This window comes from Parasteatoda tepidariorum, chromosome 2, assembly GCF_043381705.1.
Source record: "Parasteatoda tepidariorum isolate YZ-2023 chromosome 2, CAS_Ptep_4.0, whole genome shotgun sequence".
NCBI lineage: Eukaryota > Metazoa > Arthropoda > Arachnida > Araneae > Theridiidae > Parasteatoda > Parasteatoda tepidariorum.
In genome coordinates this window covers 25157669-25184252 of record NC_092205.1, presented here as the reverse complement: position 1 = coordinate 25184252, position 26584 = coordinate 25157669, and the positions used below count along the sequence as shown (strand labels likewise).

Here is a 26584-nt window from a genome sequence, read left to right as displayed (position 1 = left end):
GATTCATAAGTCAGGAGAAACTAATTTATGCCAAAAAAGCTGAATTTTAATAGGTTCAATTTAAAATTCAGTATTTCTCGAAGGGGTTGACCATAAATAATTCTTTAACTATGTTTTGAACTTTCTGTTTCTGACTAAATGCCATATTTTTCCCACACCTCCATGCTCTCGCCATGTCACACTATATTACACAAACACATAATACTTACAGTTCCAAAACAAAGCATTACCTGGTAAATCATATATCAGATTCAATTTTTAATGACATTTTTGAGCCATAACAATAACAATGAGTATGCCTTTAAAAATTTCCGTTTAAATATAAAAGTAGGACTAATTTAAATCTTAATCATCATTGATTTTTTTTTTCAAAACTAAATAAGAACAACAAGAAAACCAAACAAAATCACCAGCATATAACATACTTTCATCATCATTAAATGAAAATATTTAATGTGATGCTCTTAATGTTTGTAATTTAACCAAAATGTGTGATGTCACACCTCTTGTCACAGACTGTCAGAAATCTTTTTCCTTCCCTTTAAGCATGACATCATTTATAGATGGCTTTAAATAGAGATGCAAAGAGGGTAGTTGAAGTGTTAAAATTTTCTGAGAACAAGACTTATACTGGATCTTTTAATCCAAATGTTTAGAGAATTTGTAATCCAAACCCCAATTATGAATTCTCCAAATGAAAAACAAAGGCTCACCGAAAATATTCATATTATTACTAAGTAAATGCTGATTTCAAATTATATTCAGTTTTGCCTTTTTTAATACAACTAGAATTAAAGGTATTACACTTTTATATAGTAGTTGAAGAAATAAATTCTAAAAACTATATTTGTACAAAATATAAGAATTTTGCACTACCATTATTAGAAAAGAGATAGATCTTAATATCTCATTTGCACTTATAAGCATCTTATTGCAAGAAAAGCATTAACTAAGAAACTGTCACGCATGATGCATTAAATTTATTTCCATTATCTTTTTAATTGACTGTCTTTTTAACTACTTAATAACTAAATAAATTTGATATTAGAATTTATGAATCAAAGATAATATATTAACAAAATATATATAATTGAATAATTTGTAATTGCATGTTATTACCAAAGAAAAGCTCACATATTTTTTTCTTAATTGTGTCCAGAGTGGGACTTAAAAAAAATTTCTGACTTTAATGCTTGGAAAATAGTTATCTCCATAAATCCACAGCCCTACCCTGAAATACTCATTTCTCCCACAAAAAACTTTGAGTAGAAAATTCTATTTTTAAACCATTTCTTCTTCTACAGAAACATTCATAATAAGCAATAAAAAATTACAAAAAATAAGCTTAAATGCATCAATAGACTTTACACTATGCTTTTATGAACACAACAGTGAGACTGGAAAAACAAAAGAAAAGACTTTAAATATTACTCATAACAGCAACAAATATTACACATACATTAAGCTTTAGATTTAAAGCAAAAGCAAGTTGAAAAATATTTTCACTAATATTTCATTTTAAATAACATATTTACAAATAAGTACAAAACTGTACAGAAAATAGTTTTTGTCATGTGACATTATTTTCACTTTTTAAATCCAATATGATTGACTTAGGGTCCTCAGCCAATGAGCTCCAAGAAGTTAAATGACAAGGGTCCAAATCCAGATCATGGCACACAGCTCCACCTGTTGGATGCTGAGGCTGATGGATGAAACAAGTGTCTTGGGTACTCCAAAAATTTCCTACAAGCATATCGGTCCACTCTTTCAAATCTCTGCCAAAACGTCTTGAATTAGCTAGAGCTTGTCGAAGCTGAGTACTTTTGTTGGTAAATCCCAGCAAAGTCTCGACATTACTGAAATCATGATCGACATACGGTTGACCAGGTCCGTTATGAAGGAACTTCACTTGCTCACTGGACACTTCTTGACCATTGTAAACTGATAAGGGTGTGACCAAGAAACGAGTTTCAGCTACTAATTCCCACTCATATAAAAGCTTTAAAGTCCAAGCTCCTGGACGTAGGGGAGTTCGGAAAACTGGTTTATGATATAGGATCTGCAAAATCAAAACCAATCATATGGCACAAGTTAATAGTAAAATAATTTAGTCTTATGACGTGAGGTTTCTAAAATTAAAAACTCAATATGTAATAAGATCTGTAGAAAGTGAAAATAATTATATGACAAAGATAAATAGGAATCATAAGTGAGAAATTGAATCCTAATATTAAGCACAAAGTAAAATATAATTCTCTAAAAATTATTAATTACCTTGTTAATTATATTTTAAGTTTGTTAAACTAGAAATTATTTTTGAATCTGCTGTTTTAAAGTATTTTGCATAGAGTTTACAATTAAAATTGAAAAAAATTAAAAACTTTATAACTAAATTTTAACTGTGTTATAATTTTCTGGGTATAGAAATTAGTTGAAATGTTACTTGATGCTTAGTTTGTGTTTTTAAGGAAGAATTAAAACAAGGATAATTAAAGATCTAAATAAACAATGCATTCAAAAATGGGCTCCATCAGCTACCTTCTGAGTATTCCACTTTTCTTTATAGTTCAGAAAGACTCTAAATTTCTTTAACAGAAAGACTTTAACTATGATACATAATATGTTTGATTTAATTTCAAATATCTTGCCAGCATCTTGTTTTTGATTTATTTCTTTGAAATAATATCAAAACTTCTACTTTTACGACCAATTCTATTATTATTAGCTATATTAGTGAAAATTATTTACTTAATGCAACATTCTTATTCAATATTTGAAGATCAGCTTTAACAAAATAAATAATAAATAACCTTTTATGGATAGAATTAGTATTCAAAATTTAATAAATGCACACCTGATTGCCACTTTCTATTTTAACTTCATAGGATCCAGCAACGGAATTAGTAGGATCTACCCAAACAAATGTAGCAGAAAATGACGTGCCAGGTCCCCACTTATGAATAAGCCCTGGCTCTGAGAAGGGTCCCAAGATTCTTCCAAAATTTCGGAACACTTGCTCTTTCAGATCGTAATCGGTGCCAACCTAGAAAACAAAAAAATATGCAAAATATTACTAAACAGTTAAAAAGTGTTGGTTAAGAAAAAATATTTAGCATTATAAGATATTGATTCAGAAAATTACCAGTAAAAACTTCAATCGTCCAGTTGGTCCTATGCTTTTATACACAACATAATGTTGAATTGGACGAACTTGAGTTTCTATTATCACAGGTTTTTTTTCTTTAGCTAATGAAGCTTCATAAAGAATTAAAAGTCCCTAATAAATTAAAAAGATAAGACCATTTTAGAGAAATTTGATTGAAAAATAAATAAATATGTTTAATATATGGGGGAATAGTCTATAATTTTCCAGATAACCTTTCCAGACTAACCCAACCCTTTTTATCGAAGACTAAAGAGAATTTATTTAAATCAATGTTCTTTAATGTTAATTTTCTTTCTAATACTAATTAAAACATGGTGAGTAGAGTTTGTTAGTTTTAAAATATTTAACAAATACAACATTAATCAAAGTATATACTTTAAAAATCTTCAACATAAATGGATTAATCTACACAAATATCTATTTCACAGTAAAGAAACTGAAATTTACACATATATATACACTCATGTTCTTAAATAAAGGATAAAAAAATCCTGCAAATAAAAAAGTATAAACAGTTGAAAAGTTATAATATAAATCAGAAAAGCAGATGCGACTTATTCAAAAAGCCTATTTATTAAACAAAAGATAAATAACAAGAAATATGGTGTAAGTATGATCCATTCATCTAAATTTTCATTTTCTAATTTGGTAATTACAAGTTTATTTGACATTTAATTTTATTTTTAAAACAATAATTGCAGTTTAATTAAACAGAAAGATTTTCAAAAGCAAAAATCAATTAAAAGTAAGAATAAAATAATTAAATATGAGTAATATTGTTACAAGAACAAATTATTTTATTTACAAAACAATCTAATATATTTTATCTGGAAAAAAAAGCAAATTAATTTAAATATATTATTATACATAAAGCAATAAGGAATATAATTTAAATTAAATTTTTTTAAGAAATTTTCTTTAAATATGAAGCAATTTTTTTTATAAAACAAAACTAAATGAAAAAATATGCTTTGAGTGCTGTACACTGTAACTGCTGTATACTGTACACCAGGCTCGCGGGCCGCATGAGGCCCAAGATGGACACTTTTGCGACCCAGTCAATATATCTGACGCAAAATAAAAATAAAATAGAAATGTGAATTAGAAAGGAAACTAGTATATAAAATTATAATATACTTTATTTATAAACTATACGGATCATTTTAAATTGTACACGCGAAAATGTAAAATTCTAATTGGCTTGCGGCACCTCCCATTCCAGGGACACTGCATCGTATCAAAAATAAGCAGAAAAAATATCAAATCTTAGAACAGAACTCGAAACAAGGTTTAAAGATTTTAATTCTTTGGAAGACAAATTTTGTTTGTTTGTTTGTTTTCGTCGATTTTCTCAATAAATATAGACTCAGTACCCAGTAATATGCAAATGGAAGTGATTGAGATTCAGTGCGACTCAAATTTGAAGGCAAAATTCATTGAAGTGGGTATGCCTGAATTTTACAAAAATTTACGGGCTAGGTCTGAAAATACTCGAAAATTTGCATATGAAATTATTTCCATGTTTGGAAGTACTTATCAGTGTGAGCAATTATTTTCTGTTATGAATGGAAATAAATCTCCTGTCTGAAACCGTGTTAATAACGCTCACATTGGGTCAATTTTGAAAGTAGTCTCGGCCAATAACATTTCTCTCGAAACAGGAAAGATAGTAGCAGAGAAGAGATGTCAAGTATCAAACAATAATTTAACTTTATATATGTTTATTACAATGTACTATTCAGAATAAAAAATATTTGGTTCTATGAACATAGATTTTTTTTTTTGCAGCTCACCAAAAGCTAAGCATTGTTCATTCGGCCCAAGTTAGCTTTTGAGTTTGACACCCCTGCTGTACACTGTAAGCCACTACTGATTACTTTTATGAAACAATTTTATCACAAGGAAAGTACAGGTACCATAAATATAATTAATTAAATTAATAAATACTTCAATATACCTTAAATACATCATTTACACTATATATAGTTGCTTCCTTTAAGGAGAGAAATTTAACCTTGCAAGGTTGATGAATAGCCTGAAGTTGCTTTAAGCCTATCCTTGAAAAGCTCTCATATATACTTATGCGGGAGTCATCTGAAACCGGTGATTTGTCAAGGAAATGATAATCATTTTGCCAATAGCTGTCCATGTTGATAACCCCTAAAATAAATTTAAAATGAACTTTTCGTGTATAAAACTAGAAAACTAAACATTTTATGAGTTTAACATAAATGGCACAGCTGATGATATAGGAATGAGATTGCCGAGAAGTGAAAAAAAAAGTAGAAATTCCACAGGAGTAAAAAATAAATTAAAAAAAGTTTAATTAAATTTCACAACTATATATGGTAAGAATTAAAATTGAAATTATGTACAAAGTACAAAAAATGGAAATAAGTGATATTTAATAAAATAATTAATAAAATAAAATGTTATATTTTCACTTTTATATTAACAGTCATATTAATCGCCAAGTTTCTAAAATAAAATGAAAAAAAGAACAGTTTGTGTAAATAAACAGTAACATATATCCAATACAAATAAGAAACTTGCTTTTCTTTAAAAATAATAAAAATTTTAAAAATACATTTTAAAATGTATATAAATAAATCTGTGTACTATATAATTTTTTAATAAAAAAAACAAGCAAGCAACATTCACAGGATAATGAAAATGTATTTATTGCTTGAAAGTTTACTATTATTATTCGGGAGAAATGAATGTTTTCAGATTAGTTAATACACAAAAATGAAAAAGTTATTAAAAAAAAGGGTTGATGTTTCTGAAATTTAAATTGCAGGGTACATCTAAACTGCTACCATAATGTAATCTGGTTCTTCCTTTTTCTCACATCATACAATTTTTTTTCCATTTTATAATTAACTATAACTGATGCATTTGTACACATAGATATTATAACTAAGATGCTATGAAAAAACTATTTCATTTAGGTTGTCAAAAGTTAAAGAAAGTTTAGGTAGCCATAGCTTATAGAGTACCCATAGCCAAGCTTATTGAATGGTTTGAATATCTATGGCATATTTAGTAAAATTCTGAGTTTTAGATAATGTATTATAATTTTAAACCATAAAATTTACAAATAAATTAGTTAATTCCTAAAAAAAACAAGAAGATAACAATTTTCAGCAGCATAGAGCTTTATTTTTTTACAATTGATATATTTATATAAATTGCTACTTTGGATCATTTATAAAAGAATACTAAAATCTCATACTTTAATAATAAATAAAATTAATACTTTTTGTACAAATTATATAATGGAAAGCAACAAATACACTTAGTCTATCATAAATTAATATCCCATTTCTTAAAAAAATAAATAACTAAAACATTATTTTTATATATTCATTAAAAACAATCAGGTTTTTTAAATAATATAAGATACAAAAAGTATCAAACTCAAAATACATATATATACAAATAATTAGTTTTTTTTTCCAGAAAATTTCTTTCATGTTATATGACTTTTGTGAGCCTTATTTATATAATGGTAATAGCACTTCTAAAATGCGCAGATTACACAAATATTTACGAAAATTAATGATTACCTTTCCTAGCTCCATGAATCCACGTTTCCACTTGCTCTATAATTTGTTGATTGATAATAGGTTCAAATTTTCGAGCAAAATAATATGGACGGTCTTCAGTGGCCTACAAGAAATAAAACGTAACAATGGCATGATTAAAACCTAATAGTTATTTTTTCTCTTTTAAATAATTCCAACTAGAATGTCTAACTCAAATAGACCAAATATTCTAATAAGGATATAAAGAAAGCAGCTAATTAATTGCTCCGAGGTAATTTTATTTATTTTTCCATTATTTTCATAAAATAGAAAATCCATGTAAAAGATAAGTGACTTTCATTAGTTAATTTCATAACTTTGGAAATTTGTACCCAATTAAAAAGATAACAAAAAAAATCTTAGATAATTATTATTTATTTTATTTCATAACTGAAGTTGAACAGCTGACCCATTGTTTGGTTTACAACTATCAATGTCCAACTCGGTAGCCTAATAATTTTTAATTCAACTAACAAAACAAAGGAGCTCCTAGATCATGCAATCAAGCATTGGGACAAAATAGCCTTAGTGGAGGACTTTGTGATGAACTGACTGCCACATGCATTACATGGCAAGAAAAACTCCAAAATCCACCCACAGTTAGCTGAATGACAAGGGGATTTTAACCTTGGATCAAACACTTTATTTTATTTCATAACCAGTCTTAAAAAGCCTACCCATTTCTAAGCTTGCAACTATTAACGTTCAAGTCTGTGACCTTGCAATTTTGAAGCTAACTCAGAAGGCAGGTAAACTCCTGGATAAAGCGTTGGAACAAACTAGTCTTTGTAGAAGACTTTTTGATGGAACTAACCTACATTTGCATTACAAGGAGAGAAAACCACGAAAATCTATCATGGTTCGTCCGATAGCAAGAGAATTATAATCCATGCGTCAGAACTGTGGTCAGTGTAAACCAGAAGCAGAATTCGCATCAACTAGCTACTGCTGGAATTCGAACCTGAGTCACCTCATTGGGAGAACACTCTAACCCCAGAGCCACCATGCTTCTGGGATCAAGCATTAAGGGAAACTGAAAAGAATTTTGAAGTGAAACAACCTTTTTTTGCCTTAGTCTGAGTAGAAAACTTTTAAAAATATTGAAATATGCAAAAAGTTAAATTATTATTAACTTTCGACCACACTCCTGACTAAACTATTTTCCATATTGACGCTACCGCATAAAATTTAAAGGGTTAAGAAATGCAAATTAGTAAAAAGAAGATTATGTTTATTCGTAGAAAGTACACTTGGTGTTTGAATCAGAAACATAATTAATTAGCATATTCAAGTTTAACTCTTTAAAGTTAGGATGAGTGAGTACCATTTTTTCCAGAATCAATTACAAATGAATACTGATACAATGAAGTATTAGCAATAAAAAGAAACTTTTTTTTATCAGACACTTATCAATATAGACCTTAATACAGTGAGCAAAAAATCATCTGTTGTTTTATTTCCTCGAAACTGAAGTTTTATTGTTTTCATTCGAATGCAGATTTAAGAATAATTATCTAAAAATAAAACGGCAGAAAATAAAACAAAAACATTTTGCTTAAAATATAACATATTTAACATGTGTTTATTATTGTTACTTTTCATAAAGTAATAAAAATATAATAAATCTAAATACTCAAATAGTATATAACAGTATATCACAAATTCATATATTATAATATATGATGTCCATAAAAATTAAATGTAATACTATTCTAAAAATTTTTTATATATTTCATTATAGTCCTCTAATTAGCTGTTAAAAGAATATTTTAAAAAAATTTCATGAAATTGAGCAGGTGGAATTGAAAAATGTTATTTAAATTACACAATCAAAAATGTGATGTAAGAAATGTAATACAATTCTCTGTGACAAAGCAAAAATACAGTTTCAAATATCAAGGTCCCTAAAACTGATCCAAAACAAACTGCTTCAGATAAATGCAAGTCTAAGCGTAGATCAAGAAACCAGATCCAAAATATACTAATCTAAACTGACCCGAACTACTTTAAAGCGAGTAGATATTCATTGTTACTCATACTGAGCTGGAGAAACAATGAATAATGAGTATGATAGGAATATGGTGTAATTATTAAACTGATACAGCTACATAAAACTAATACTAAGCTCAATTAATTGGCATTATTCTGGAGAGGAACTTTCAAATGGTGCTTCCATCTAGATGTTAAATATAGAAGTTATTTTCATTTGATTTTTTATACTGAGTTCTAAAGGCTAGGACTAAATTTCTTGTTTGAAACGATACCACATGAACTCCATCTCCTTCATTTAAAGTACTTGATACTTTTAAGTATTACTTGATACTCTTAAGTATTAAGTACAAAGTATCAAATATCTTGATAGAGACCCATTTCTACTTTAAACCATTCTGATTAACGCTTAGTTTAAGAAAATCCAATCATCAGAAGTTCACAATTCAACCAGATATAGCCTTAATGGAAAACAAGCTTTTTTTATCCAGTAAACCATTCTGCTTAGACGATATTTTTTGTTCAAGATAGACAGCAGACAAGAACTCAGAAAAATGTCTTAAAATAGTTTAGAAAAAAATGAGAGCTTTGACTTACCTGAAGGCGGGGCCAATCTTCCGGTTTGAAAACATTAGGAGAGCAGCCACACCAATCAACGATGTGCTTATACTGACACTTACAACCCTGTTTTCTCTTCCAATTAGTCACATGAAGATTGTTATCAATGACGGTTTCACAAAACTCACTATTCTGAAGGACAGTATGAAAGAAAGACTGAAAAATAAAACATCACTCTGTGAAATAAAACCTTCCTAAGTAAAGAGTCTAGATTTTTATTTCCTTAGAAATCCCCTTTATATCTTTTTTATCTTATCTATTTTCATTGTATCTAGTCTTTATATTTATCTTTGTATCTTATTAATTCTATTCTTTTTTATATTATCTGTTTTCTTAGAAATTTTCTTAAATTTTCTCTGAATTTTTTAGAAATCCTCTTTGTTTTATTGTCTTCCAAGTTAATTCATTGGCTAGACAAGCATCCTTATACTTTTGTTATACCATAATTATTAGAAATAGAGTTACAGTTTTTTATCAGTTAATCAAATAACATACTGAGATTGATTAAAAGAAAACATTTTAAATAAGGATGCCCCATTTTTAGTCCCGAAACCTGACACTGGATTCCCAGACCCAACCAATTCTACTAATTGGATAACATTCATTTATGCTTGTCACAACCATACTTGGTCTTACAGTAACCTTAAAACTACTCATAAAAACAGTAGTAGTTTTGGAAATCTATGTATTCCTTCAGTTTCTTAATAATCAAGCTGAAAAAAAATCGAATTTATGCGTAACATATTTTACTTTTGAGAAAAATATTAATTAAGGGAAACCTTTTTAAAATGAATGCCTTCAGGACGGGACAGAGAAACATGCTCACTGAAAGTTGTCCATTTAGGAGAAGGACATGAAAATTTATAAATCTAATGCTATTTTAACTAATGGTATTTAAATCATAAATCATCTAGCTATTTTAACTAAACTAATATAGTTAAATAAATACAAAATTAAAAATAGGGAATTATATTAATATTTATTTCAAGTGTGGTGATGTTCAGTTCATCACCACACACATTAAGATAAGAATAAAAATGAATAACAATTAAAAATATAGCAAGTATAGCCCTACTTATTTTGTGATGGTGGTAACAGCCAATAAGAGTTGAGTATGCTTTGGGGGCCTGGTTAGAGGAGGTGAGAGAAAGGAGAGGACATGGTTTTGGAGAGCTGAAGACACAAAAATATGAGGATCCTCAACAGCTAAGTTATATTATAAAATTTTCTATCACCCCTTAATTAATTTTTATTTATTTTATATATATTAGCAGTGCAGCTTCATAATGTATAATTTCATGTTAAATTTTTCTATGTACCTATTATTAATTGGAGTGAATGCCTTCCTGGAACAAAATTTGTAACTCTAAATATCTTAAATGATCGATATTAAATAAATAGTTTTAACACCTTGCAATTAGTGATCATTCTAATGATCTTGTTCTCTTACTTAAGAGTATATTATTTTTAATTGTTATTCATTTTTATTCTTATCTTAATGTGTGTGGTGATGAAAAATGAATAAAACTCAAAGATAACAGCAGAAAAATTGAAACTCTGAAAGAAAACTTAGTATATGCATATACATGCATATTACTCTTATACTAAGTTTGCTTTTATCATATGAGTAAATTAAATAATATAATATGTTTTAATTATGTGGGTTTGAAGACTGAGCATTCTATAGAAGTAAAATGGAAAACTGCTGCATTTTGAACAAACAATGTATTTCAAACAGGGATTATCATTAGTGTTTTGATTTTCACTAGATACCTGGCAAAATTTTAGGACTTGGTACACCTCTAATATTTCAACTCCTGAATGTTAGTGCGGAGAAGGTTGATTTAACCCACGGTACTGAAAAAGCTTTAAAAACCTACTCACTATTTCAGAAATAATAAATATTTTTCATGAATCATTATCAATTCAGCCATGTTAAAAACAATTTAAACAAAAAAATTCAGCAGACTCAAGAAAAACTTTTATTTCTTTATGTAAGAAATTTAGAGAACTATTGTGATAGTGTAATTTGAATTTTTCTCCCATCACCCCACAAAAAAATTGGACCAGTTCTAAAATCACCTTTTTCACAAATATTCCTGAAATTTACCAAGTTAAATATTTTAAATAATATAAAATTAACTATATGAATTAAATCTTATCTTAGAAAATGCATTTAAACTATTGTTTTTCTATTTTTTACTGCCTCAGTAAAAACTCTCATTATAGACTAGTTTATTTTATTTTGGGTGCAAACTTGAATAATGTTTTTCTATTGTTTTCTTTTTTTAAAGTCATTTAATTTACATTTTGACTGTTTGAACAGAATTTTTTTAAATAAATAATACATATACTATATATATTCTTTAATAATCAACATGCAAAAAATATTAATAAAATAATAACTTTTTCAACGCGAAATAAACACATGTTATTATAATATACCAGAAAAAACATACCCTATAACATTTTTAATAATGAAAGAATAAAAAGGAAATAAACAAATTTACTTTATTAACAAAAAATTATGATACAGGGAGACATGAAATTTACAAATTTAACTGAAAACCGGAGAGCTAAAATTGCAAAAAAAAAATTTAAACAGGATGTGTTGAAACTTTCCATTCAAGACTGAGTTTCAATTAATTATTATTTCAAAAAATTAAAGAAATTTAAAAAAATTGATAATAATTGGTAAAGAGGGTTTTTTAAAAGTGTTGTGATTAAAACAGAATTTCTAAGAATCAGAATGATAAAAATTCTCAGGAGACAAGGTAAAATAAACATTTAAATGTAGAATACAATTTTTTTAAACAAATGACAAGGGTACTTAATAACATATATTAAAAAAGAAATATTGTGAAGCATTTCAAGAATTGAATGAAAATCCCATAGTGAATTTTGATATCCATGACTTTTCTCAAATATTATCTATTTTCCTGACTTATCCATGAGCTAATTTCAATTTCTTTTCAAAGTTTTACAAGTTACTAGACATCCTGATCGTCAGTTAAGATTGTCAGTTAAGAGACAGTTGATGACTTTGTGGTACAGGTAACCAGATTTGTTACAAAGCTCTATATTAAGATCAGTTATTTGTAAACAGATCTTAAAAATAAATGCTGGAATTGGAATGGTACCAACCTTCAAATGAAACTACCTTATTCTATACTAGCTGCCCTCACTTGTGGCCACAAAAAGAGCGGACAACCAAAGAGAAACCTTCAGGTAGGTTAGTTGTAAAGGATGGCATAGGAAACCCCAGCACCACAAAGGCATAAAGAGATACATGTCACAAACTAGCTTCATTTTTAAGTCTCTATCTTTTAACAGCCATTGGTAGAAATGCCGTGTAATTTTGGCCCTAGTCAGACAATATAGACAGCGCTTGAATTGGTAACCTTTCTTTTAAAACTTCCCCACCACAACCAAAAAAAAAAACCTTTTTGCCACAACAGATTTAACATGCACCTTGCTGTGTACACATGCCAGTTGTTTTGTTGGCTGCCAGGATAAAAATTGCAATTTTCGAATCTCCACCAGCGGCATGAACACGCCTTAACCAACTGCACCACCAGAGTGCTATGATAAAGTTTGTAGGGCAAGGCAAAACACATTTACTCTACATTTAATATTTATAAACTATACTTTTAAACAATAACTTCGTAGGTAAGGAACATTTCCTATAGAAAATATAGCAGAAACTGAAAAGGTAATAAAATTTGAGCGAAATCTATAATTTGTAAAATGTATACAGTACCTCTGCAGGTAGTAATGTATAACGGAAGACTGTCATAAGGCCATGTAGTAAAGAGTTGTTTTGTTGAACGACATAAGAACAGAAGCTGCGATGTAAGCCAATCCAGTCACTCCCACCATCCACACGTATACCCCAAGGTAGTGTCCTGTCTCCCAGCCTCCACATGTGAGTATCACATTCATAAAATGTTTTGTCAAGGCCTTGCTTGGCAATGAATCTGAAAGGAATGATAAAAATTGCCTTCATGTCTCTGATTATGTATATATTACCCTCAAAGTTGAATAGACAGAGAAGTAAAAATCATTCGGTAAAGTATGAAACATTTTACATATTGCTTCTTTATTGTATTAAAGACTAATGACCAGTAAAGTATGAAATATGATTATCTATTTTGAATTAGCATGATTATGATTTACTGGTATTAGTTGACAGTAATTTCTTGGTGTGCCAAGTAGACTCATATTTTTCTTTTCTTCAATGTTTTCAATGACATTTAAAGCTATTACAATAGTCTTTTATATAGCTATTTTAACATTAAATATGTAAATTTGCTCTTAACGACAATCTTGCTACAACAATTTCATCTGCTGTTGTGAATTGACGTTATAACTGAGTTTTACCATATGTACAACTATATTTATCAATTCTTAACAATATTTATCAATTCTTAACAATATTTTTTAATTCCTAATGGCAAGATTTAAAGCCAGGCAAAAAACAGGCAGAAATAACCAGCAAAAAAAAACATAACACATGCAAAAAAAAAATATATATATATACATATATACAAAGCGCTATATAGAGAACAAACATAGAGAAAGGAAAAAACAAAGAACATGAGATATGCAGCTGTAGCTACATTCTATGAATCTAAAAGTCTTATGGTCTCCTAATGGTCTTAATAAATGTTAAAATATTAACATTTCAGTGACTAAACTTCCAAAAAACAAATTTACTTCTTATAATTTTATTTTAAAACAACTAAAACTTCCACTACTGCTTATTATGTTATAACTTAAAGCAATTGTTGAAATAAAATATAGTAAATTCGTAAATGTGTAACTTTTTGCCAATAATACAGGAGCTAGAAACATTTTTCAACAAAACTTATAGAACAAATGCTTGAATTTATGGATGAATTTATGAATTGTTAAAATATGAATTTATTTTGCAGCAGAAAACTGTAAAGTATGAATCAATTAATCATACATTGCTAAAACAAAAACAAACCTTTGAGTGTCTTGACCATGAGATTTCACAAAGTTCTTTCCATTATTTGCTATAAGGAACTTTTCCAATGAGGATAATGACCTATAGTAAGAAAAATACATCCTTTTGTATTAGAAATAAGCTTACATAATAATGTTGAAAATAATTAGGAATTCAATTTTTTTAATCTATCAGATTTAGATCCAGTATTGCAATACTGTACAAAATTTTGTATTTGGAATAGTCAAGTTTTTGAACTATATTAAACAACAAAGTCTGTCTGTTAGTGTTTTTTTCAAACATTATAAACATTCAGCTTCATTAACATTTATAGTAGATTCCACTCACTGAAGTTTATTTTTCTTTAGCTAGCTACATCATGAAGCGAAATAACCACATGAGATAAAAGTCTATTACTCACTTAACCCTTCCTTCTCGCTCCCGTGAAAATGACAGGGTGATATTTCGCATGCTATTTCTCGCTCCGGTGATATTGACGGGCTGGAGTGTTCAGTAGTGACGCACCAATAAGAATTAAATTAATTCATTTCTTTTGCCCGGAAAACATTTTATTTCCCATTTTACACACCTGATGGCAGTAACAGGATATTTTTAAGGTAATTGTAGATAGCTAGTTTATTTTAAACTAGTTGTAGCACTAATCAAATGCGTAATACAAATACAAAAGCCAAAAAAATAGGCACTTTTATGACCGTTTTCTTGAAAATTACCCGATCATTAGGGGGGTAAAACAGTCAGAAAATGTCTGGAAGTATCCAGAATGTTTTTCGAAAAAAAAGAAGTAGTGCTTCTCAAAAAGTTCGTAAATATTATTATCATTTCGTACATGAGTATGTTTGCTTGCTCTAAGAGCATCGATTTTTTTTTTTTTAAGTATACAGTTTTTTAAGTATATAAATTCTTAAATGATAACCATTTCGCTTTTTTGTTCACTAACACTATTTGTTGTTGTCTCTTTGAAGTGCAACATTATAGAAGATGTGCAGACCTGGTTTAAAAATTTTTTTTAATTACTACCTACAATTTCTTTAATATTAAGAGAAAATGCTACATTTTAAACAACCATAAATCATATAAAAGTGAGATATTTACTTTATTCAAAAAAGTATATGCAATAGATGACTCACTTAATAGGAAAATCACTTTCACTGAGATTGATAACATAATCCCATTTCCAGTCTTTAATGAGCAACAGCTCAGAAATGCAAACGAGCAACATCTGCAAGAGGCTGGCACCACCCCATATTGTAGAAAGACGGACTTCAGACAGACGTATATTAGAAAAATGCTTTTCTAAAGCTTTCAGCTTGCGGTACATATAATCTTGTCTCTATATAAAAGGAAATTTTTTAAGAGTATTAAAAATGAGACTTATTAAAGATTGAGTTTCATATTTATATTATCAATCTTACATTTTTTAACAGATTTATAACTGTTGAGGTTACGAAATATTTATTATATTGCTTCAATAAAAAAATAATAAAAAAGAGACTTTCTTACATTTTTAATTTTTAGTTTTATGAAATTTTTTTTAATTTTTTATTATTGAATTATTTTTTATTATTTTTTTATTATTGAATGAAATTTTTATTATTTTTTATTTATTTATTTTTTAGTTTGTCATGACACTTAAGATTAAGTTTATATTTTACATTTTAACAAATACTAAAGACATATTTTATTTATTATTTGTTAGCTAAAATTTAATTTGGAAAAAATTTGGCACCCAAGAGGAATTACAAAAGGAAAATTACATTAAATAGTGATTATGCAATGGTTTATTAATGGAATAGGAATACATATTATGGATATTTGTATTGGTCCATTTGTACATAATTATTAATTTTAATGAATTTTTTTGTGTGTGCATTAAAATCTTAAATTATATACTTTAAATGCTTAGAAAATAAATGTATAAATTTTATTAGCATTTTTCATTCATTTCAAAAGCAAAAAGTATAATAAAGATAAAGGTTGATAATTTTGGATATAATAATTCATGCATATAAATGATTCATACACTGAAAAATACAAACGAACATACCATGTGCTTAATAAAAGATATGTGCATTTCATTTCATGAAAGTATACAATTCTTGAAACTCTATTTATTAACTTGAAAGCAAATAATATGCTCATTTAAAATTGATTACGTAGCATATTATGCTTCACATTTTTCAAAAATCATTTCTGTAACTTCATCATTATGCAATTCATGGAAAGAAGAAAACTGAAATAGTCATTGTCAGAACCATTTCTTTTATTAATCCCTTTTGTAATAATCAAGCAATATTTTTCCAGTATATACTATATTTTAATCTTATATTTATTACATATAAATATGCATACAGAATGTATTTGAAAAGTCCAAATTATCTCAGTGTGAAATTAGGTCTTTTTATGAAAAAACCCACTTATCTCAAACAAAATTGAGTTTCAAGAAAAAACCCAAAGTTAGACGAATCCTGACACTTGCACATATATAAACGTCCAAAAACAAAAGCCTTTCTTAGCAAACATTCACGAACTAGGTAACTAATATATGTGATACATTAAATTCATTCACATATTTTTCTAAATCAACTTTGTAAATTAACTAAATAAATTTGTTTTAGGAATTTATGAACTAAAAGATAATTTATAATTCATTTATTAATCTGAAATTTCAAATAATTACAATGAATTTCTGTGCGAGTGTTTTATCCATAGTTTGGTTAACCATAAACTAAAACTTATTTGGTTAAGCAAAAATATTCAAAGGTCATTAATTAAGTTTTTTATAAGCAATTATTTAAATAATTGTAATAATACTCATTAGAGTAATACTTTTGTGAAAATAAATTTATTTCAGAAAGGAATTTTTATTTTGGCTAAAAAGAGCAATTTTTAAATTGATTGGCGGATTTCCACCGCATGACAAAAAAATCCTGCTTATGTATAACATTCCGTAATTCAAAGGACAGAAGCTTATTATAAGTACTATGAATTTTTTTTAAGTTCAAACAATAAGAAAATAATACATACTGAATCAACATGAATATAGAAATAATGATTGTGACTAAACAAAGCTTTGATAAGGCGATAGACTTGACGGACGGCACGACCATTAACAGTGAGGAGAAACACAATTCTTACTGGATCACCCTCTATGACTTTTACAGCAGGTTTGGGATCAAGTTTAACCATAGCTACAGAAAATAAACATTAACAAAAATCAATAATAATTTTTAATCAGAAATAAATAATGCTATCTACAAGTTACTTTTCAATATTTATTAATACTTGTTTCTAGATTAAAACGTTTTATATAAACGCTTATTTTAACGTTTTATATAAACGTTTTAAAAATTCCCAACAATGAGTTCTCAGAAGGTTGTAACATTACTAAATGTTTTCATTATTTGATGTAATGATATTTATTGTGCATGCTATTTTAGAAAGTTGAAGCTTTAAATCTTCTATACCCAAATAAATAAATAAGGAGAGCATCACTAAGTAATTTAAACTACTTTGAATTATATTGATATGATAATTACATATTAGCCTTCTTGTAGTCAAACTTATGTCCAAGGCAATACAAACCAGATAGTTACATACAAAGCTATTCATTATTTTGATTTTAATAAAAAAATAATTCAATTATTAATTCTTATATTAAATGTATAACACTTAACAAATTAAGTTTTAATTTTTGTTCAGGGTTATATTTCAATTGCCACAATAAAAATAAGTTTAAACATTGGTAACTTGGGACTTTAATCCCTGGCTAAAATAAATACCTAACTAATTGGACTTGATGTGTGATTGAATTAAACAAAGTGAAGTTAAGTCAATTATATTAATCCAGTTAAGAATTTGAATATGTCAAATGCAAAAGAATGAAACAGTTAACATATTCTACAAAAAGAAAAAGACAAACAAAGTAATAAAAGTAGGTCAACTCCATGCGTATTGTAGTGCATAACTGATTTTACCTTTACAAATCAGTTATTATTGATACCTTTATTTCGACCTTAAAATATATTCTTATAATCTATTTATATTTAAAAGAGTTAATAGAGTGATATCTGGCTTTCTTTATCAATCAATAGAATCTTTCTTTATCAATCCAAAAGTCAATAGAGTAATTTTTGGGTTTTTTTATCAATTCAATTTAATAATAAATATAGGTGAAAACATTTAACTTTCTCTTAAGAAGAAACATAGTAAATAAAAACTGTAAACTGTTTTTTGCAGTAATTTAAAACTGATTTTTGCATGAAACATTTTTTTAAAAAAAAAATATTGAATTCATAAAACAATAACACACAATGTTTTAGTAACTGAGAGAAACAATTTGAGTTAACCAAATTCCTAATTCTTTTTAAAGAGATAGAAAATTTTATGTTATTATGAATTGAATAAGTAAAATTTCTAGCCTCACAGTATAAAAATAAAATATTAAAGATTTACCCAATCACTACCAAAACACTATTTTGGTACAATTCTACTTGTTTAGTTATTCAATATCACAGAAACTAAATGTTTATAACCTTAAAGGGAGGGGGAAAAAATTATACACCCCATTTTTTATGTAAAAAATTCTGGAGTTTTTAATACAATTTTTACATTTTATGAATAAATCTTGAGTATACAAATTATTTCTCATTCACTTTTCTTCTTAAAAAAACTTCCATAAGATAAATATAAGAGTAATTTTTAACACTTAATGAGCACTTATTATAAAATAGCACTTGTTTCAACAGATTATATGATCGCAAAATTCAATACTAGAGAATCTGTTACAATACTCAAAAAAATTTAAGATTATTCACTAAAAGTACCTAACTTACAATGTTTGCTTCCCTATTAAACAAAAATAAAATAAAAATTTAAATAAAAACATGCATACTTTTTTTAAAAAAAAAAATTTTATTGAAACTGTTCTAAATCAATTTAAATCTAAATTTCCAAAATAATTTTTCAAAAAATAAAAATGTTTAAAAGAAGTTATATAAATAAAAAAAATCAAACAAATAATAATAGTAAAATAAACTAAAGAAAAAAATAATAAAATAAAATAAAAATTCTCACTTGGCAACCCTGTATGGAAAACATTCATTGTGAAATAACCTCCACATTTTTCAAGTGGACTCTGAGGACATTCCATTTTACAAAACTCCTCACTTATTTTGAATTCACTCAGAGGCTTCTCTTTACCACAAAAGCATTCTTTTGCGTATTGTACACCCGCATACTGATAACCAGATTGTAAGCATAAATCAATACAATGTGTAGGAGAATTATTATTCAACTTTTTTGAATAATTTGACAATAATCTTTTTTTAAAGTTGTCTTTAAAACAACCTAAATTTTTATTTGGCACATCACCTAAATAAATAAAAAATTAATAACAAAAATTATACAGGAAAAATAAAAAAATTATCAAACAAGAAAACAAAAATAACATTGAACTTTCTGGAATAATTGTACATTAATCTTTTTCAAAAGTTGCCTTTAAAACAACTTAAGTTTTTATTAATGCCTACCTTAGACAGAAATAAAAAATTTATGAAAATAATAATTAAAAATATGAAAATTAACAAGCATAAAATTAAAATGATTTTTTAAAAACTTATTAATTGAACTCATTAGCAACATATAAACATGCATCAATATTTTGGAGAATTACTATTTAACTTTATAATTCATCTCACTACAGAAATGGTAAATTACAAAGAAAAATTATTAAGCACAAAGAAGTAAACATTAAATGAAAATAATTAATTTTTAAGAAATTTTCTTAAATAACACAGATTATCATTATTCATTACAATGTTTATGAGAATAATTATTTAACATTTTTGAAGAATTACAATAGTACCTATTTTATAAGAGCTATTCATAAAACAACTTTTTTTTTCAGAGCATCACTTAAAAATTTAAAGGAAAAATATGAAAATTATTCAAAGAAATGAAACAAACATAAAATTAAAATACACAATATTTTAATTTCCTTTAAAATAATTTCAATTAACAGGACTGCCATAATAACAAATGCAGTGTTTTCATTACAGATAAAAAATGGGAGAGAATTTCTCACCCTTCTTCAAAAACAGGGTGAGATTTCAAAAAGTTAAGTGAGATTTCTTAAAATTGAAAAAAACACGAATAGACTTGGAAAAAAATTATTTCTTTAATTATAATACATTTTTAACATCTTCTAATTGAATATTTTTGCAGCATCATCATATGTAAAATGTTCTATATCTACTTTTTCATCAGCTATTATATTTCCGTATTTGTTTCGTTTTGACCGTTTCTACCGACATTTGCTTCATTTTCATTTGTCCGTTACGGAGTAGAAGATGTCGCCTTAACAAGGTATTTGTCCATCTTACATTCATGCACAAGAAATGTAAACGTCTTACATGAAGAAACCTTACCTACGGTGAACACGTGGTTGCAGAGAAATGTGTTCTGAAAGGGGTTCCGTGGTTCGGGGGTGTTGTTCTGCTGTTTGCACCAGTTCTGAACAATACTGGTAAATAGGGAAGCTAGATAACAAGGAACGATGTTCAAAATAATGAAAGATCAAGGAAGAAAAGTGAAACAGATTTTATTCAAAATGGCAAAATACGAAATTTTTTCCAAAATTTGCGCATTTTGAAATTGATTAATAGAGTGCGCAAACTTCTCGCGTTAATCATTTTTTATAGCGAGAAAAGAAAAAAATATGCGAGATACTCGCGCTGTAGTGAAAACACTGAAATGTGATAATGCGCTCTAGTGTACCTAATTTCCTGAAAGAATTCCTTTTTTCTCTACAATATTTTTAATATTGTGGGAAAATATTCCAATAATATTTTTAGTTAAACCATCATAATAGTTCATTGATCAACAATTTCTCTTAGATAAAAATGAAAAAATAATAGGCTTACTTTCTTAACTTTAATGGCTAGAATCATAAGAAAGAAAAAGATTTTATTACAGAATATGCAGGTGTAGAAACTTTTAAATTGCATCTATTCAAAACTTTAGTTCAACTTAGCTTTTGAAAAATATGTTTTTAAAATAGCTCATACCTTTTAATGGACAGAAGCGAGGCAATCTCTTTGGATAGAGCATGCCCTGCTGCATAAGGCACGTTATGTTAGCAATCTCATGTTTGCACGCCTGTGTTGTGGCACGATGAATGGCAGTAACTGCCTCTTTTGTTGTGATATTGCACCATGGACGAAAATCTAATTCGTCTAAGTTTAAAGCTCCATCCAACTTATCCAGTTTCCTGGATCCATTCACACTGGCTATATAAAGTTTCTTTTTCACTTCATCGTCCTCGGGGACAGAAATATGTCCATACTTTGGTTTATCACTATCTTTGGGAGATATGTTTCTACTACTGCTGTCTTTAAGGAGCTTCTCCCACATGTTTCCTTGCCTATCTTCATCATCTATGATATAATCATCAATACCAGGATCAATCTGATAGCTTTTATGCTGCTTGGAATTTTTATCTAAAGCCTGAAATATAAGGAAAAATAAATTATAATTCTCTGAAAAAAATTTAAAGTACAGTAGAATCTTGTTGTATCATTTTCTCATGTAACCCTTAAGTGTAAAGGATCGAGGTCTACATAAATTGAATGCCTTGACAAAGCAATGATGAATTTAAAAAATTATGGCAAATATAAAAAATTTTAATTGTAAAAACTATGAACCTAATGCAACAATATTTACAATACAAAGAAAATATGACTAAAAATATTTATTTACTTAAAATACATTGAAATTTCAGTTTGAACAGACTTTTTTCCTTGACAAAAGAAACAATGAAAAAAAATGAAAATTATGAAAAAATACGACAACCGAAGCTGATGTCTTCAGGGGGTATCAGCTCCGGAAGCCATAAATGCAAAACCTTTTCTATCGAGAGAGCACAACAAATGTCTAAATTGCTTTCTCTGTACCCAAAAGGCTTTGCCAAAGTTCCGGAAGAGATTACAATACAAAATATAAAATACATAAAGCAAATACAAAAGTATAAAATCAAGATTAATATTCAGTCGGGAACCAATTATCTGGAATGATCGGGACCATCACTATTCCGGGTAACCGATTTTTCCGGTTTTCTAAATCACTACAAAAAGCCTTTTTTTTACTGTTACACACAAATAAAAAAATTTGGAAATAATCTTAAAAATAAGAAAGAACGATGAAATAATACACTAATGAATATTTCCAAAATGATGGTAAGGTAAACATCCTTAAAAAAAGAAGAAAAAAATCGTAAAATCTTTTGAGGAAAAAAATATTTTTTTAAAAAAATAGCGAGAAAATTTATCGAATTTCGTTCCGGTTTTTTGACGTCCGGATATGTGGGTTCTGTACTGTATAAGAATAATACGAACAAAAACTAACTTGAAACATAAATCCTATAACCAAATTACACAACTGACCGTCACACAACAACTAAATTAAAATATTTTTTCGTTTATTTTAATTTAGTTGCTGTTTGGCAGTCAGTTGTGCAATTTAGTTAAGGGATTTATGTTTCAAGTAAGTTTTTGTGTGCACTTAGACATTTGTTGTGCTCCAGTGTCTTCATCATAGAAAAAAAATGGGTGAGAATTTCTCACCCTTTTTCAAAAGCAGTGTCAGATTTAAGAAAGTTAAGTGAGATTTCTAAAAACTAAAAAAACACAAATAGACTTGAAAAAAAAATCTTTTCGTTTATTATAATACATTTGTAACGTCTTCTATTTTTGCTGCATCATCATAGAAGATTTTGCCTTTACTAGGTATTTGTCCATCTTACATTAGTACATAAAAAATTTGAATGTCTTACATGAAAAAACCTTACCTACGGTAAACACGTGGTTGCAGAGAAATGTGTTCTGAAAGGGGTTCCGTGGTTCGGAGGGGCTGCGTTCTGTTGTTCGAAAAGGTTCTAAACAATACTGGTAAATAGGGAAGCTAGATAACGGGGCAAATGTTGAAAGATCCAGGGAAAAAAAGTGAAACGGATTTTATTCTAAATGGCATAATTGGAAGCTTTTTCAAAATGCGAGAAATTCGCGAATTTTGAAATTGATTTATAGAATGCGCAAATTTCTCGCGGTAATCATTTTTTAATGCGAGAAAAGAAAAAAATATGTGAGATTCTCGCGCTGTAGTGAAAACACTGTGCTTTCTGGATAGAAAAGATTTTGCATTTATAGCTTCCGGAGCTGGTACCCCCTGAAGACGTCAGTTCGGTAGTCATATTTTTTCATTGTTTCAATTCCTTTTGGATTTTCAGCTGCATAGTGTGTTTTTGATTGAAAGTATTGTCTTTAATTGCTTTAATTATTTTGAATTCTTTTCTTAATATCCTTTCCTTGTAGCAGATTGCTGTTCTTTCTCATTAATTAGTAAGAAGGCTAAAGGGCAATACTGAGAAATTTATCTCGTGGCCACTAGAGGTCAATTTATTTGTGGGCACTTTTTCTTTCCACATGCCACCATTTATATTTGAAGTACCTTGATAATAATTTTTTTTCTAAATTGTTATAAAAAAAAATTCTCAACTTAAAAATTTTTTATTAATATTATAAAACATTATTATAAAAATATTATACTACACACAAATTATAAAATATCATGCTTTAAGGGAAAATAATACATAATAGGTTCTACTTTAGCCTTGTTTTTCTCATATTGAATTAAATTTAATAACTAACTCCAGAAAATTAATTAAGCCTCCTAATAAAACATTAAATAACCATTTTTTTTTCTACTGACACCACACCATAAATTTCAGCATTTTCANCACTAATTCAGCAACCAATTAATATTTTTGAATAATTTTTATATAGCTTTTATTTTTAAAAAAAAAAGGAAAAGTTTTACTTATTTTGATTGTTAAAAGGCACCCTGAAAGTAGACGTTTTGGGTAAACTGACCTCAAAACATAATACTTTACTGTCAGTGTTTTCATCATAGAAAAAAAAATGGATGAGAATTTCTCACCCTTTCTGAAAAACAAGGTGAGATTTCAAAAAGTTAAGTGAGATTTCTAAAAATTAAAAAAAAAAAACACAAAGAGACTTGAAAAAAATTATTTCTTTAATTATAATACATTTTTAACATCTTCTAATTTTTAAAGCATCAAATATTTTTGCTGCATCATCATATGGAAAATGTTCTACAGCTACTTTTTCATCAGCTATTCTCATTAGGTTGCTGAAATGCTTATTTGCTTCGTTTTGATCGTTTCTACCCACATTTGTTTCATTTTCATGTGTCCCTTTCGGAGTAGAAGATATTGCCTTTATAAGGTATTTGTCCATCTTACATTAACGAGCAAAAAATTTGAACGTCTTACATGAAGGTTCTGAACAATACTGGTAAATAGGGAAGCTAGATAATGGGGCAGATGTTGAAAATAATAAAAGATCCATTAAGAAAAGTGAAACGGATTTTATTCTAAATGGCGCAATAAGAAATTTCTTTCAAAATGCGAGAAATTCGGGAATTTTGAAATTGGTTTATAGAATGAGCAAATTTCTCACGGTAATCATTTTTTAAAAAGAAAAAAATATGCGAGATTCTCGCGTTCTCGCGCTGTAGTGAAAACACTGACTGTATTAACATTATAAGAAAAGCATTTGTGACACAACTATTAAAAGAAAATGATGCATAGTGAATATGAAAGATGCAGAAAATTATAAATAAAGAAAAAACTGCATTACAATCTTATAAATATGCTAAACTTTAAAAACATGAGTCAATAATTCATTCATGTAGTCAAAATATAGACCCTAAAAACATAAAATGTGACAGGAAAAAAACTTTTAACTTTTGATGAGTTAAATTGATCTCGGGAAACCATAAATTTTAGTGGTAGTTTGCCATACCCTAAGCAAAACTATGAAAGGTACAACAAGTTATCTTAAAAGGCATTTTGTCTTTTTTTCTTAAAAGTTTTATATAATTTGATTCAAACCTTTAACATCCTCATTCTAGCTACAATAAACTTTGTTAAAAAGAAACTAGATCTACAAATATTCAAAACAACAAATAAAAATGTGAAGATCGTCCCTTTTTTAATTTAAGAGGAGAGATTTTTGTATTGTGATCTGTTGAAGAATAATCGCCAAGTTTGGCAACTTCTGGGCAATGGCCCACAATAAACTTAAAAAAAACATAACAGAAAGGAATCAAGTTGAAAGGTATAACTCCTTGCCATCCTAGGCAAACATCTACATGTTTTTTTTTTCTTTCAAAAAATGCAACTTAAAACTTATTTGGCACCTTGGCGATTGTAGTTGGCGCGACAGATCAGGATACGGAAATTTCCCCATTTAAAAGATGTAACCAAATTAATACATGTTTGTGCAAATATGAAAATATCTCCATAATTGGGGGGGGGGACTGAATCGGAAAGAGTTTTTCTTTACCGAACAGTTTTTTATTGACTGATATTACCAGGATGGCGAAAGGTTTTTAACATATAAAAATTAAAAAAATTTAAGAGGCCATGAGTAAAATTTTTCAAGCTAGTTCCTTTCTGTTATGATTTTGTTGGTAGTACAAGTACACTAGCAAAAGTATCAGGTAGTCAAGAAAAGTTTTGTTTAAAAGTGAGTAAAGATTTTTTTTTTTTTTTAATTTTGCACAAACAAATCATCAGTCAATTAGTTATATTATTTAACAATTATTTAAAAATTACAAAAAAAAAACACATAAACTTATAATTTTATTAACAAGAAAATATTTAAACTATCAATTTCATATCCTGATACTCAGAATGTTGTTTAAGAACTGTTCAAACACTACACCTTAATTCACTTATTATAATAGAATATAAACAAATAGTAACCTGATTGTTAACTTTTTTTTTAAAAGTGGAAGTAAAAAAAAGTTCACTATTATCATCTTTATCCTTGTAAAAACTTATAGCTAAGATTAATTGAAGTATTAAAAAAGCCGCAAATATAACAATATAAAGCCGATATGTTCTGCAAAACAAAACTGAAAGCACTCGGTATGTAGCCATCGACCATTATGCAAAAATATGAAGTTTTAATAAAAGATTAATTGAAAAATAGGAAAAATTTCTAGACAGTAACCCCGAATTTAAGAATACAGATTCAGGCGAAGAGGAAAACACAAACAAAAACATAACATTTTAATAACAGATGGTCAGTTACAGTTATATAATTTTGATAGTAAAAAATATTTAAAACAAGTTAGTTGATTCAAAGTTAT

At 27.7% G+C, this 26584-nt stretch overlaps 1 protein-coding gene across 2 annotated transcripts; it reads right to left on the bottom strand.

The window, feature by feature from the left end:
* Positions 1 to 359: 359 nt before the first annotated feature.
* On the bottom strand, positions 360 to 26507 carry LOC107447860 (xylosyltransferase oxt). Of its 2 annotated transcripts, XM_016062891.4 has the most exons (13): positions 26196 to 26507; positions 21418 to 21856; positions 19427 to 19723; positions 17378 to 17541; positions 15481 to 15683; positions 14354 to 14434; positions 13124 to 13340; positions 9343 to 9519; positions 6739 to 6841; positions 5127 to 5329; positions 3146 to 3280; positions 2858 to 3046; positions 1232 to 2062 (listed from the first exon to the last, which is right to left on the bottom strand). In XM_016062891.4, exons 1-13 carry the CDS (start codon positions 26370 to 26372, stop codon positions 1571 to 1573), a joined length of 2877 nt encoding a protein of 958 aa, XP_015918377.2. In that variant the 5' UTR covers positions 26373 to 26507; the 3' UTR covers positions 1232 to 1570. The 2 variants fall into 2 exon arrangements, with proteins under 2 accessions (XP_071033432.1, XP_015918377.2); XM_071177331.1 differs by lacking the exon at positions 19427 to 19723 and having other exon boundaries at positions 360 to 2062; positions 26196 to 26500.
* Positions 26508 to 26584: the final 77 nt, after the last annotated feature.

Bases quoted from the DNA above. Each gene is read 5' to 3' on its own strand.
- LOC107447860 (XM_016062891.4), bottom strand. From the start codon at position 26,372: ATGGCTACATACCGAGTGCTTTCAGTTTTGTTTTGCAGAACATATCGG. The intron at 9,520-13,123 runs GTACTGTATACA...TTTATTTTTCAG, and splicing joins ATACATTACTACCTGCAGAG to TCTTTCTTTCATACTGTCCT. The intron at 3,281-5,126 runs GTATATTGAAGT...TTAATTTATTAG, and splicing joins GTGTAAATGATGTATTTAAG to GGACTTTTAATTCTTTATGA.